Below are 14,569 nucleotides of genomic sequence, written 5' to 3'. Positions count from 1 at the left end.
CAGAGCGTTGGGCTCGCAGTCGAGAGCCTGCATGTTCGACTCCAGCCACCCGCACTTGCTGTTGTTTCTCTGGGCAAGAAACTTTACGATAATTGCCTCTACCCAGTGATCGATTTCGAGTAATGGGTAGTACCAAATTTAAGTCATAAGTAGAGTAGACAACCGGAAACAGACATTGCCGTCGGCTGCAGCGTGGGTCAGGTGTATGTTGGAAGGCGTACACCGATGCATAGCGCTCAAGTCCGCTTTCCCGCAATGCAGGATAAAGATAAACAAACAAACAAACAAAACAAAAATCTCTCGCAGAAAATTGCAATCGAAAAAATTTGCTCAAAATTGAGCATTCTGAGAGTAGGCTACTTTCAGTTTAAAACTTTGATTGATTGAATCTTTATTCTCGGACTGGGAAAGCTTGTTGCAGAGCTTAATCCTGGCAGTTTCGCGTAGCCTAACTTATTACTTGTAGAGGCTTTGAATTACTGACGCAGGCCCGGTCGCGAAATTCTTTTTCCCACGAGATTTCTGTCTCATTGATTCTAATCACTCTAAAAGTAAGATTTTCCGAAAGTGTTTTGAAAGATTGAATGATTGAGATTGCGAAATAACTATTTGCCAATGAAATTCTGCAATGATAATAAAATATAAGCTTTCCTTAACCCTACTTTTTTTTGAAAAGCTCTTGTGCACCACCACAAAAATTAATTTAAAGAAAAAAAAAAGTTTGACTTCGACGGGCGTCGAACCCTCGTTGTCACGAACACTAGGCAGAGGATGAAACCACTGAACCAACGATAAAATGTTGCATTCACACGGTTTTAATACAAACTTTTACCAAAATATGCAAATGAGACAGAAATCTCGTGGGAAAAAAATTCGCGGCCCGGTCACCGAGATTGACAGAGTGAAGTTTCCGATTGTTGAAGTCTTGTTGCTGGGGAATTATTCCATCCATTATTAGATGCCGCTGAAGACAGCAGTCCTTAATGTGCGTTGCTCAAGCGCACACCCCGAGAGTCGAACCAGCACCACTTGATATATCTATCGAGCTATATATTGAGCTATCGAGGCGGACTTTAAATCAATAGTAAGACTTTGTCAAATGATGCTGTAACAGAGTGTGAAATGTTTATTTAAAATTTTTCACCGTGGCAATTGCCCCCTTTTCCCTCAGACTACGCCCTTATATGTTATCATACAGAGTGAGCTAAAGGGTTTAAAGAAGTCCAAAATAGAGGGTAGGCCTACCTACCAAAAAAAAATGGTTACCGTAAAAGGAGTTTGACATACCCAACAAAATACGTAGCTGCGATGGCCGAGTGGTTAAGGCGTTGGACTCGAAATCCAATGGGATATTCCCTCGCCGGTTCGAATCCTGCTTACAGCGTCATTTAGGTGAAAAATCCATAAGGAATAATTTTGTCGAAGCAAATTTTTTCCTGAAAATTTTTGTTCCACTTGGTTCTTTGTGCTAGCAGTGCAGAACTAGTCGAGGGGCTTATCTTTTACCACCCCTGAACAGTGGCGGCTGGTGAGTTGTGAAAGTGGTGGTAGCCTACTGCGGACGGCCGCAGTCTGTTTGCGTTTTCGCTGAAGGCGAGCGAAACAGCGAGAGCCTGGGAGGCCTACCCCAGCAAAATTTGAAAAATCACATTAAATTTGATGCATTCTGAGCGTATTTTCAGCTCTTAATTGTAATAAAAAGTTATGATAAAACAAACTTATTGACTTGTTAAGGACCGTAACTTTAGTCTCAGCTAGCTGCCAGACAACCTCCAACTGAGTTGGTGAGGATGCCTGCTCTTCTGGTTATTTCATAAAAAATTGCTGACCAGGACTCATCTGTTAAACTTACTGTCTCACTGCACAGTAGCGCACCCAGAAAAAAATAGGGGGGGTGGCTAATTCAGAAATATCGGCCGAGTGATTTGCGACAATACAATAGGCCAATGCCCATCCCTTTGATTAATATTTAAAGACACTCATTTTCCTCTCTGAGAAAACGTTTTCAGTCAAGAACAAAGCAAAAAATTGGAAAGGTCTGCAATTAACTAAACAAATTTAATAAAAATAATGAAAAATCACGACTTGTTTTACGTTTCTTATCACGAGCAGAATGAGCCAAAAAATTGGTGCTGCAGCGCCACAGCACCACTGCACTATAGCCGCCACTGAGTGCCGGTGATAATATTCTTGTTAGCCTACCATCAGTGCTAAATTTTAAACTGAATTTCCTATTTCGGTCCCAAGCACGTTATACCGTTCGAGTTTTGTCGCTTCTAATTTTTTCTGGATCTCTACCATGTTTGGAATGGGCTACATTGTATTGTCATGGTCAAAAATAAAAACAAACTGAACTTAAATTGAACTGTGGACGACAAAATTATTTTGCATTACGTTGACATGGTAGCGCCATTTTCAAGGTAAAGAAAGCATTTAATTTTCACACAATGACTTCCCAAACAGCAAAATCCGTCATTTTTACATTGATTCAACGTCTGCAGATATGAAATCAGTGTAAAAATGATGAATGTTGTTGTCTGGCATTGCATTGCAGCGTCACGTGATCAAAGTAAGAACAGAGTGATGTCACAGCTCACAAGTCGTTGGAAACTCGTGCCTTCAGCAACAACAAACAGCACTGCGTAGATTATGAAGCTTCAGCTGGAAACTGAAATGGTGTAATAAAATATTTCGTGGCAAACCACAATCAGTCACATCACGTCACAAAGCTGATAGTTTGTTAGGGAAGCTTGCTTATGGAGTTTTATTATAATTAGGCTTCTAACATATCAGTGACAATGTGACATGACAAAAATGATGAAGAACGAACATCAGTTTGTAGATTGACTGACAAAACTTTTCTGTTTTTGTGAACCAACCCAGCAAACAGTCCACTTGAAGCGGTTGACTGAATGACTGTCTCGTATCATTAGTATAACACTTGTTGAAGGATGCTTTAACAGTGAAATCGATTTATGATTAAAAATGAGGTTGGTAAACTGTTTGTTGTGTTGAGTAACAGGACTATACTAAGTTTGTAGAAGTATAGTTTAGTTCTCAGGCGATGAATGTGTATAAATTGTTAATTATTAACTTTGGGCTACGGGTTTATCTTTGCTGCTTGCTGTAGATAGGCTTATATTTAAACTCACAGCAAGTGGTGTTTCTTGGACATGACGTTTACATATAATTAGAATATTCCACTTCGAGACGTATTGTTCTAACTTCGTTTTTCTATCGTCATCGTTTGTATGAACCAGAAGATTTTTGATCAGCTGAGTCATTCTTGCTTAGTAGTAGAGTATTCGAAGTCAGTTATTCCGTTGGAAGAAGAATAGATGATCAAGGTATATTGGTTGGTAGTCTGTTTCATTGCACCATAATGGCATCCCAAAATCTCAATGCTCGTTAGTCATACCTTCCTTAAAAGCATATTACCTCAACTCATAAAGTTTAATGCAAAACAAAAAGTATAATAATAATCAAGTTTTATTTAGCGCATTGCGACAACATGCAGTACGCTGCGATCACAGATGTAATACAACAGACGACAGGAGGAATCAATCAATCATGAATTTGATTTGTCGTCATTAACGAGTCCGGGACGAAAAAGATCCCACGAACTACAAAAGTCGATATAGACCTACCAGCACGTTAATGAACGGGCAAAGGTGGAAAAACCTTGAAATGTTTAAAACGTGCCTGAATAGAAAATCATGTAATAAGCTATATATCAGTAGTTAGCACGGCCACAAAACCAGCAAAGTGACATATAATCACCACCCAGCCAAGCAGCTGACGCAAGAAGCAGCATCTCAAAACCCATTCTATTTAAAAGCTTTAGCAATCGCATTAAAGCTATTTATTTTGTTCTAATCAAAGTACCAAATAGCTTCTTTGATCTTGTTCCTCCGTCTAATCGTCAGTCGTCACAGTTCTCAAGCCGCGATGAGTCTACTTTAGCCGACGATTTAAGATGCACAAATTTTGACTCAATTCAAATATTATTTCAATGAAGCAATTGAAGCATGTCCTTTCAATTATATCTCGAGAATACAACAAAATTTGTGCAGGCCTATTGTAGACCAACTTTTTGGTTACTTTTCCTATTTAATGTCCGAAGGCGAAGGCTACTGCTGGTAGGTCACTGCTTTAGAAATCCACAGAATATTAGTGATGCTCTTCTTTGAGAACTAAACTATGGCATTGGGAAAAGGGGTGGACAGGTAAATGCCTTTTTTCATCAATTAGATCGAGACACTGGAGTAGGCCTACAGAAACATGAACTGTCAAATTTGATGATGGACAGGGATGTTTGGAAAAACTATGTTGATGGTGTCCACTGTCCAGGTACGCCCAAATGGATGATGATGAATATTGATGATGATTGATGATCTTGTAGTTTACAAAACTAGTTGAAACTTAAATTTTCAGGACTTTGGTAACATATTCAAGAAAATGAAAGTTATAGCTGCAGGGCTTAGTAAAACTGGGACTTATTCCCTTATGGTCGCTTTTCGTATTCTTAATTTGAAAGCGTACCACTTTCTAGATAATTACAGTGAGCTTGGAGAAGAATGGAAGAGAATTTTAGAAGATGGAGGAAGTGTGGATGATTTCAGACGAATGTACAGGGATGTAGATGCTGTGTCTGACGTGCCAACAGCATATTTCTGGAAAGAGCTACTGGAAGCATTCCCAGAAGCTAAGGTTAGCATGAACACGTGTTTGTATCTTTAACTTGTGTATAGATCACCTTTCATTCGTTGAACCAAACTTTCATATCCTGCCAATCTGCTATTGCTTATCTTATTACAAGGGTCGTTGGTGGGATAATTTGGGTGCAATAGCAACAACAAGTTCCACATAACAGAAAACGTTGCCTTTATAAATAACCCGAAATGGAAACACATTATACATCATCAAAGAATTTTAAAGAATATGCTGTCTTTTCTTCCAACTCTCCCTGGAAAGATCTTGGGCCCCTGAAATCAGCTCGAGTGCAGATCCAATAGTATCCCTGGACTCCTTGTAAAAGCTACTGCAACCATCGACGAAAATAGTAATTATTTTCTCTCGAAATTCTAGGACCTCTGTTTTTTCAACGATGTCGATGTGAGAAGACCAACATTAGCGTAGATACCCCTACTGCCAACAAGCAATTTATTTACAACACTGCGTAAAACTTACAAATGAATAAACAGAAGAATATGATAAAACTTTATAACACGTCAATAAACGTGTTTTGTTAATATTATTGTTAACTCACAATATCTACCATTATAATGACCTCGAAATTGAAAAAAAATCTTTTATTAACTTCTTCCTGTTTAGATTATATTAACCATGCGAAAAGACGAGGATACCTGGATTGAAAGCTTGAAAAGGCAGCAGGAAACATTCAACACGCCTATTGTAACTCTGATGAGGTATACTTCGCCAACGTACAGAGCTATGTACAGACACTGCACGAGAGTTGGTAAGAATCTTATACGAAGAAGGATAGAGCTTTCATTAACGTAACAAAATGCGCAATTGACCTTGGAAACCCAGCTTAGGATATAGAAGCGCATTTTCTATTTCCTCACAGCATGAAGTGGATTTGTCAACGGAATCAGACAACTGAGATTTATTTGATTGCATTGCATAAACTTGTTCTAAATGTTTTCGATACGTACATGTGTCCTCATAAGGAATTACTTAAATCTGCAATATACATAAAATGAAAATTATAAGATATATCTGACTATGCACTATAACTGTAACGACACTCCGGACTGAAAAGCACAAACCGAACAAATAATACAAGAATGATTACGAGCAGTGCCGGTCTTAGGGTATTTCGGGCCCTGTGCAGAATATGCTTTGCGGGCCCCAATGACAATGATCCAATTCAGTGGCGTAGCTAGGTATTTTGAAAGGGGAGGGGGTGGTTTTGACGGTCGACAGGCGAAGGCGACACCCAGCGGTGGGGGTCTGGGGGGTCTCCCCCAGAAAAATTTGAAAGATTACTTTGAATTTGGGGCATTCTGAGAGCATGTTCAAAAATTGGGTATGAATATTACTGTAAAATGGTGCTGTCCGGTGGCATAGCAAAAGGATAAGGTCATGCATTCTTTGGCATTTTTCGGAAATAAAGCTATGTTGAGTCTGGATGCAACCTATTTCGTCTCCTGAAAAATTTGTACCCCGGTTTCGTACTCTGAAATCGGAGTAACAAAATCAAATTTCGACTTATTTCGTCCCCTGAAAAGATAGAGAGAAATTTGAAATGTTTGCGGCAACTCCGATCAGCAACTTCGGCTATGTTGTTTTTTTTTCTCGATCTTTTCAGGGGACGAAATAGGTTGCAACCGTTGAGTCTCTATGTTTTCTTGTTGCTAATTCCTTTGTTGAATTCACTTGTTGAATTTTTCCATTGGAAATGACAAAATTACTGCATTTTCTGAGTAAATTGCGGGCCTCCTAATTTGTGGGCCCTGTGCGATCGCACGGTTTGCACACCCCAAAGACCGGCACTGTTACGAGTAATTTATACGGTGGGAAGCAGATCCCATGAGGTGTAAACTACAGGCATGTGACAAACAATTAGAACACACCCAAAAGGAACGATGAGCCACAGGCGAATAACTGCCTATTCTTCTTCTTCTCTCGTTTGACTTGTAGCAGCTTAGATTGGCAATGCCTCCTCGTGCAGCCAAGATACGGTAGTTGGGTCCAGTTGTCGAATACCAGTGATTCCACTTGGGGGTCGTAAGATGGAACATTCGTGGAGTATGTGTTGCATTGTTTGTTCTACCGCTCCGCAGACACATATCGGCGAATTATGCAACCCCCACCTAAACAGATTAGCTCCAGTACAGCCAACGTCACATCTGATCCTGTTCAATGTGACCCATGCCTTTCTTGAGAGGTCTGCTCCAGGAGGGATGGAGAGTGCTGGCATAACTGAAAACTGGGGAGGGATATGTGGCAGCTCGTTCCATTCTTGGGCCCATGTTTCCATGCAGCTGAAGTTCTTATCCACAAGTTGTATAGCGTATCGATGGAATGGGCGCCTTGATGATAGGCGTTGAGGTCTGACTGGTCCATTTGTTTGGGAGTGACTGTGGAGAAGGTGTTGAGGATCGAGTCTCGCATGTAGAGCCAGTTTGTAAGAGGCTTCTTCCCTACGGACATGAGCAGGAGCAATGCCAGCCAAAGTTGGCAGATAAGCAGTAGGTGTGGGGCGGATACAGCCAGTGATGATGCGCAAGGTGTCGTTAATGCATACATCCATCTTTTTTGTGTGTCTGCTGCGGTTCCACACAGCTGAGGCATATTCGGCTGAGCTGTAGACCAAGGCTAGTGCACTTGTACGCAAGGTTGATGCTCGGGCTCCCCATCCTGTTCCTGCTAGGCTTCTCAAGAGGTTATTTCGCGAGGTAACCTTGGCACGGAGTGACTCGATGTGGGGTCTGTAGGTCAACTGCCGGTCAAGTTTTACTCCAAGGTAAGTTGGGTTTGCAGTGTATGGTAAAGGATTTCCTTTTAGCGAGACAGACAGTTGACGCTGAGATTCCCGATTATTTAGATGGAAAGCAGAGATTGTTGTTTTCGACGCATTCAGTTTGAGCCTCCACTTGTCCAGATAGTCAGCCACCAGTTTCAGGTCAATTTCAAGTTTTCTTTCCACCTCATGCCAGTTCCTGTGAGCATATAGAAGAGCTAGATCATCCGCATAGCCATACTGTTGCGATGTAGTGCATGGGAGGTCACTTATATAGATATTAAATAGGAGTGGCGATAGTGTTGACCCTTGGGGGACGCCATTTTTCAGGCGGCGTGGTCTGCTGGGTTTTCCCTCGTTGGTATGCAGTATGAAGGTACGGTTCGAGATGGTCTCTACCAGAAACTTAACCATGTGTCGGTCAGGAATGAGCTGTAATAGCTTCATAGTAAGACCACGGTGCCACACAGTGTCATAGGCTGCTGTAAGATCCACTAGGACAACACCCACCTTCTCACGGGCTTCAAAACCACTTTCGATGTCATCAGTAAGCTTGACAACCTGGTCAGTTGTGCATCGGCCGCGTCGGAATCCAGCTTGTTCTTCTGGCAGCTTTGGGTCAACGATTGGTTCGAGTCTGCTCAGTAAGAGACGCTCAAGTAACTTGTATGGCACACAGAGCAGGGAAATGGGCCTGTAACTTTTAGGGTTATCAGCTGGCTTGTGGGGCTCAAGTTGTCAACCTCCACGTGGTGAGCCCTGGATTCGACTAATGACAACAAACCGACAAGTAGCAAAGAGAAAACTGCCTATTGAGAGATGGATAATTACGTTTGATTCTATAAAGGCTTCCGTGATCTTAGTCTGAATTCAGATCTACCTCGAGAGATGATTTTAAATTGGTCGATCGAGACATTGTCAGTGCACGTTCACAAGAGGCGATGTGCTCTTTAATTGCACTTTTAGTTGTTAGGTTTGTGTTTAAGTGCTCCCCGGCTCTTGTCAATAAATGTCTGGTTGACATACCAAGGTATGTCGGGTTTGCATCGCGCAAACAACTAAATTTATACACAACATTCGAAAAAAGAGTAAAAGGGATAGATGACTTTAGTTGAAAATATTGGTGTACTTTAAATGTTTTATACACAGGATCAATGTCACATAAAAATTTCTTTTTTATGAGTTTATCTTTTCCTGAAAAGGCTATACTAATAAAATAACTGAAATCTGCTTCTTCAGACGTGTCCTTTGGTTTATCCGCCATGAAGGTGTTTAAGACTTTATTGAAAAAGTAAGAAGGATATCCATTTAAATAAAACATGTTTGTCAATTTCTTGATTTCTTTTTGAAACAACTGATCATCAGAACACACCAAACGGACACGAAATAACAAACACAAGATTAAACTAGATTTCCGTTTGTTAGGGCACAGAGCGTTATGATTTAAAAGCAAGAAAGTGTTGATAGGTTTTCGCTAAATCTAGTTGTCAAAAGGATTGTGTTTAGTTTCAATTTCAACATCTAAAATAGCGATAGTAGCCTAGTAGGTTACCATTGTATGCAGTGATGGGCATTATCGGCGATAATTTATCGGCGATAATTATCGGCGATAAATTTTTATCGCTTATCGTTATCGCTTAATTATTTTTTCAGTTATCGTTTATCGTTATCGCCAAAAGCAATATTTGATTATCGCCGATAATTAATCGCCGATAAATTTTATTTCGGATCAACACACAAGCGTAAAGAACATGAAAAGTAATATTTTTACTAGCCACCTAGTTCATGAAACTAAAATTAAAACCAGTTCTTCTTCAGTGCCTGAAGTGTGTGTGCATAGGTCGTTGTCATGGGAGGGGCACGCCCCCTGCAGCGACGGCCCTGACAACACAATAATTTTTAGAGTTGCAAATTGCAATGCAATGAAATGCATGCAACAAGTCTCTTGTTGTTTTTGTGCAATCGGCAATCGCGAGTGAATTTTACAATTAAAATGTAAGCGCACAGGCGGTACAGATTCCTTTGAAGCGAAGCGAAAGAAATTGGCAAGTGGTTTATGAAAGTGTCGCAATACGAGGCCGCTTTTACATCGGAAACATGGTCTTTCGCGCCACCATCACTGAAACAAGTCATTGCAGAATATGATATTGCTTGAAGCATTTAACATGCAGACCGACATCACACTTTTTGCATCTTGTAGTAGTTTTTGCATGACAATAGGCGCATCGAGTTGCGTAGTAAAATTATGCTAAATACAGTATAACCTTTCTCATTTACCTATGCTGCATAGCCGAGTGGTGAGAGCGCTGGAACGGCAATTGAAAGGGCGCCGGTTCGACACCGCTCATGAGCATACAGTTGCGTATCGAGTTGCGTGGTAAAATTATGCTAAATACAGTATAACCTTTCTCATTTACCTATGCTGCATAGCCGAGTGGTGAGAGCGCTGGAACTGCAATCGAAAGGGCAGGACACTGTCTTTCGCAGGACACTTAAAGGCATGCCTGAAAGTGGACATGAAGATTGGCTTCCTTGCCTTCCCGTCCACTTAATCTAAATCTTCAACCACCGGGTGTAAGCCTGGATACGACGACGATTTACCTATGCGACATAGCCAACGCTTAATCAAATATTTTTATTCCCGCTAATAATACAATGCCTATATTGTAATTCTTATCTCAACAACTCAGCGTTCTGCCATTGCTTTAATGATGGTGTTCACAAAGAAAACAACAAAAATTATCTGAAATTATCAGTAAATTACGATAATTATGTTATTGTTCTTGAACAAACACGCCTAATTTGACAAGCTTGATGGATTTCACAGTATGCACATTTTTACTACCAATAACGCTTAAGATTACTGATATCTTTTCAAGCATTTTGCGTTTTTTTGGAATTTTTTCAATTATTGCTGACTTTGCTGTAAACAGCCCGAAGAAAGCAAAATACAAAGTTTGGAATTTTTTATGGTATTTTCATTTGATTTAATTATTTTGCCTACTGCACGTAAGCGGCAGTGTAACTCAATTGATAAAAGCATCCAACTGGTATCTGAAGGTATAATTATAAGCACTGCGGTTACCTCAGTGGTTTGATTCTGGATCAAGAGGTTGAAGATTCGATACCTACTGCCGTAAGGACGGTACATTACGGGACGCGCAACTCCGTTGTTCCTTCAACATTAGAAGGGTCAATTGCCAATTTGACATTTTTTTACGCTTTACTGCAGGCTTGCTTTCTATTAAAAACCTTAAATTACTTTAAAACCAACTTAATTCTTCTTATATAACCCATAAAAAGTAAAATATTTTGTAAATTAGAAAAAAACGTAACCCTTCTAATGTTGCGGATAAGCCAAAAGCGGATGAAGTTTCGCTTCCCTATGATCTACATTCCCTACTACTGCCGCTGTTGCGATTCTATTCATGCATAACTTACAAAAAGTTTTGTCCCTTTACAGTACATTATGTTCGATTTTTCGTCATGTTGATGAAAACAGTTCGTGCTGCATGGGGTGGGGCAGCACTAATCAAGAAAATTTTTTTTATCGTTATCGGACATTATCGGCGATAATTTATCGTTTATTGTTATCGCTTAACTTTTTTTTGATTTATCGTTTATCGTTATCGCTTTAGGCATTTTTCGTTTATCGATTATCGTTATCGCTTAACTGAAAAATGAGTTATCGCGCCCAACACTGATTGTATGTATAATATATGATATGTATATTGCAGATTTAAGTCATTCCTGATGAAGACACACGTACGTGTCGAAAACGTTTGAGTTATTTTTTTTAATATGTTATATCTCTTTGTAACAAAACATGTTAAACCCGCTAAAGTTACTTGTTTTGTCTGGCTATGGTTCAACAAAGCAAACTCTCTGCCAAAGCTTTATCTTTCTATGTTTCGCTTGTCAAAATGAAGCGACCACGTTACTTGAACTGCTGGAAGTCTATGGTGTGAGTTATAACATTTCAAACAGGAGTCGGAGTGTATGGATGTCTCGCGAAGTCTCCACTAATCCAAGGAAGATTGAACGAACTACTATGCAGGATGACTTATAGAAGACACAACAAATACGTCATGGAGGTAAGAGGGTATTGACGTAAGCCGTGATAAACGCATTAAGTTTGTTGTTGTTGAGTTAGTTTAATTGTTTTTTTTTCGACAAAGGAGAAAGATTTCCGTTTTATGAAAAAGATTTCAGTCCAATGCATAGGAACTACATGGATTTGCTAGCTGCGTTTGCCTGAACACTTTTTGTCTATTGTATGCTCACAAACACGGCTATGGCATCATATAAACGGTGGAAATCTTGAATGCTGAATCCTGGTAGTTTTTGCTCATGTGACGTCGCCATTCTATCGTTTGATCGTAAGCCGGTGACCGTTTCTGACAGAGTGAAGTTACAGCGTATTGAAAAAATGTTGTTTTGGTGCAAATTCTTACCATCTGCTTGATGTTGCTGAAAAGAAAACCGTCCTTTACGTGCGTTGCTCAAGCGCACACCCCGCGAATGAAACCGTCTCTACTTGATGTAGCGTTTTTTTCGTTTGCTTTAAGTTAAATATTCCTATAAGCCTCGATCAGTCGAGCTGTTGCAGAAGACATCTCGTGATTTCAATAACTTAAACGTCGACTGTAGATAACCGAGCAGTGGAAACTCTGGAACGCCATTCGAAATGGCGCTGGCTCGATGTCGCTCAAGAGCATGCTGCTGTGTCTTTGCCAGGACACAAAAAGTCATACATTTGACGTTGGAGAAGATTGACTTCCTTGCCTTTCCCTTCACTTTATCTGAATCGTCAACTACCGGGAGTAGCCTGCATATGTTAATAACGTGTTTTTAACATCCGGAAATTTGTTTTTTTGCGAGAAGGAACCAATTACTATGTCATGATTGTGTTGCAGACAGCGCCGAAGGACAGATTACTGATTTATGACGTAAGAGATGGCTGGAAACCATTGTGCGAATTTTTGGAAATGGAGATTCCGTCAGAACTGTTTCCGCACAAAAATATACGAGGAAGAATAACTGATGAACTTCTGAAGACAAACCCCTTGCTTGTGCGTGCCCAACGAGAAGCGAAAGCTTCGATTACTTTCTTAGCGCTGCTGTTTGTATTCCTGAGTTACCGATGCTTTAAAAACCCTTCACTTTTAACCAGCGCTTTCAGACACATTGCTAAGTTTCTTTTTTCTGCTTGGAAAAGTTTGTTCTGACTTTGGCATGCAACAATTCATTTTAAAAAGCGGCCTGTATAGGTAGCCATATTGAAATATTTCACCAACAGCTTGTCCTTTTCGTTGCGCTTAGTTTATCAGTGTTTAGCCTACTTCACAAATGTAGATACTAATTACTAACGACCTGTTTTAGCCTGATGCTGTGAGTTCGCTGTGGTAGTAACGGTTTGCACTAGCTTTCGGAATACAGCTCCCTAGTCGTGTGCTATCACGAATGGTGTTGAAGTTGAACCATATAAAACAACAACTCACTGACTCCAACCGAGATAACTCGGAGGTGACGCTCCAACACCATTGGTCTTTACACATGACTGGAGAACTGTGTTCCGAAAGCCAGTGCAAATCGCTACTATCACAGCGAACCCGCAGCATCAGGATAAAACAGGTCGTTAGTAAGTACATTTATGAAGTAAACAGAGATCATGCTGCTAAAGCGAAACTCAATCTATTGCATTATCAGTGTTCCTTTAAAACGTAGTCAACTCAGGTCTACGTGTAAACTTAAGCTGAAGTTAAATAAATTTAGGACATTGGATTTCATAGCCAGTGTAGCTATTAGATGGTTTCCAATTGATCTTTTTATCTATTCCTACGAAATATATTTTTTAAATGCAACAAAGGTCAAATTGACAGATGCAATTGTCATGTTGAGGGTCTTCACATGGTAATCCCGTTGATCCTTCACGTGTGAAATTCACATGTTGATCCTTCACACAGGAGACTAACCTCAACACCACACTCTAGATATTGACGGAGAGAAAGCACAAAGAGTGAAAACTTTGAGAGATGAAAGGATAGCATTTAATGTATTTTACAACACAAGTAACGAGCATCTCTGAAACAGGGTTGCCCAAGGCTTGCAATAATGATATACCGGTAATGACTGGAGGGATTGAACGGGGTTCCAAACTCCCAACAACCTCTGTGTAGCCTGATGTATAGTTTCTTATTTGTAATTGTCAAACAATTATACCGCTTTTTTGGATTCTCTTTTGTTTCACGTTTGATACGTTTAAAGTCGGCTTCATCTATAAACTATAAAGGTAATTATTTGGCAACCCTGGTAACTTCTAGACCTTAACAACGGCGATTATCATTCAGAATGTTTTTGAATTTGGCAGTTATCGTGAGCTTTGCATTTGTATCTGGATATTTAAACCATTGACTAACATTGTCTTGTTGTTCTGACGACTTTGTGAGGGCATAAAGTAAGATTTTCAGAGGTACGTTTTAGGAAAGCGTTAAGGCTTTCTCCAAACTATGTAAGATCCCTTTACAACCCAATTTGGATAGTTGAAACTTTTAATTTAAAATGCCCCTCTCGGATAGTTAAAATCCGACGTTAAGTGGACAAATTTGTTTTATCCTTGACACAAACACTTTGTGCACCTTTTTCCCTTTGTTTTAGGTTGACTATATGAACAAACATTTCAACATGATAAGAGAAGGGTGAAGGCAGAGCTGTTAAGAGGGGCTCGGGTTCCAAATAGCGACTGTCAGAACAGCGACTGTCAATAGAGCGACCACACGACAGCGATTCATTTAAAACAGCGACTGTCAATAGAGCGACTACACGACAGCGATTCATCAAAAACAGCGACTTCCACAACAGCGACCTCACTTCTTTTATTAAATCCAAGGCTTACGCGCACATGCACTCTTTCACCCCCTCCACACATACCTTCCATCCCCCACACCTCTCTACACACGTATGTACGCACAAATAGGCAAACACTGCGTAGTGAAAAATTGAAACCAAAAGGGACTTTAAAACAACATTTGCCTGGATGGTATTCACACACTTCACCCTATATTTGGTCGATTCTGACTC

General features: G+C 40.1%; 1 protein-coding gene and 1 non-coding gene across 2 annotated transcripts; both read left to right on the top strand.

The window, feature by feature from the left end:
- The first annotated feature begins 1,302 nt into the window (after window positions 1–1,302).
- On the top strand, window positions 1,303–1,384 carry Trnas-cga (transfer RNA serine (anticodon CGA)). Its single transcript has one exon. It is a non-coding gene; the product is annotated as a tRNA-Ser (tRNA).
- A 1,601-nt stretch (window positions 1,385–2,985) lies between these two features.
- On the top strand, window positions 2,986–13,898 carry LOC145781278 (uncharacterized). Its single transcript, XM_082593054.1, has 6 exons — window positions 2,986–2,990; window positions 3,295–3,347; window positions 4,553–4,710; window positions 5,335–5,479; window positions 11,477–11,583; window positions 12,406–13,898. The coding sequence occupies exons 1-6, from the start codon at window positions 2,986–2,988 to the stop codon at window positions 12,715–12,717; spliced, it is 780 nt and encodes a 259-aa protein (XP_082449180.1). The 3' UTR covers window positions 12,718–13,898.
- Window positions 13,899–14,569: the final 671 nt, after the last annotated feature.

Source organism: Aplidium turbinatum, chromosome 12, assembly GCF_918807975.1.
Source record: "Aplidium turbinatum chromosome 12, kaAplTurb1.1, whole genome shotgun sequence".
Classification (NCBI taxonomy): domain Eukaryota; kingdom Metazoa; phylum Chordata; class Ascidiacea; order Aplousobranchia; family Polyclinidae; genus Aplidium; species Aplidium turbinatum.
This window is presented reverse-complemented; position numbering and strand designations above follow the sequence as displayed.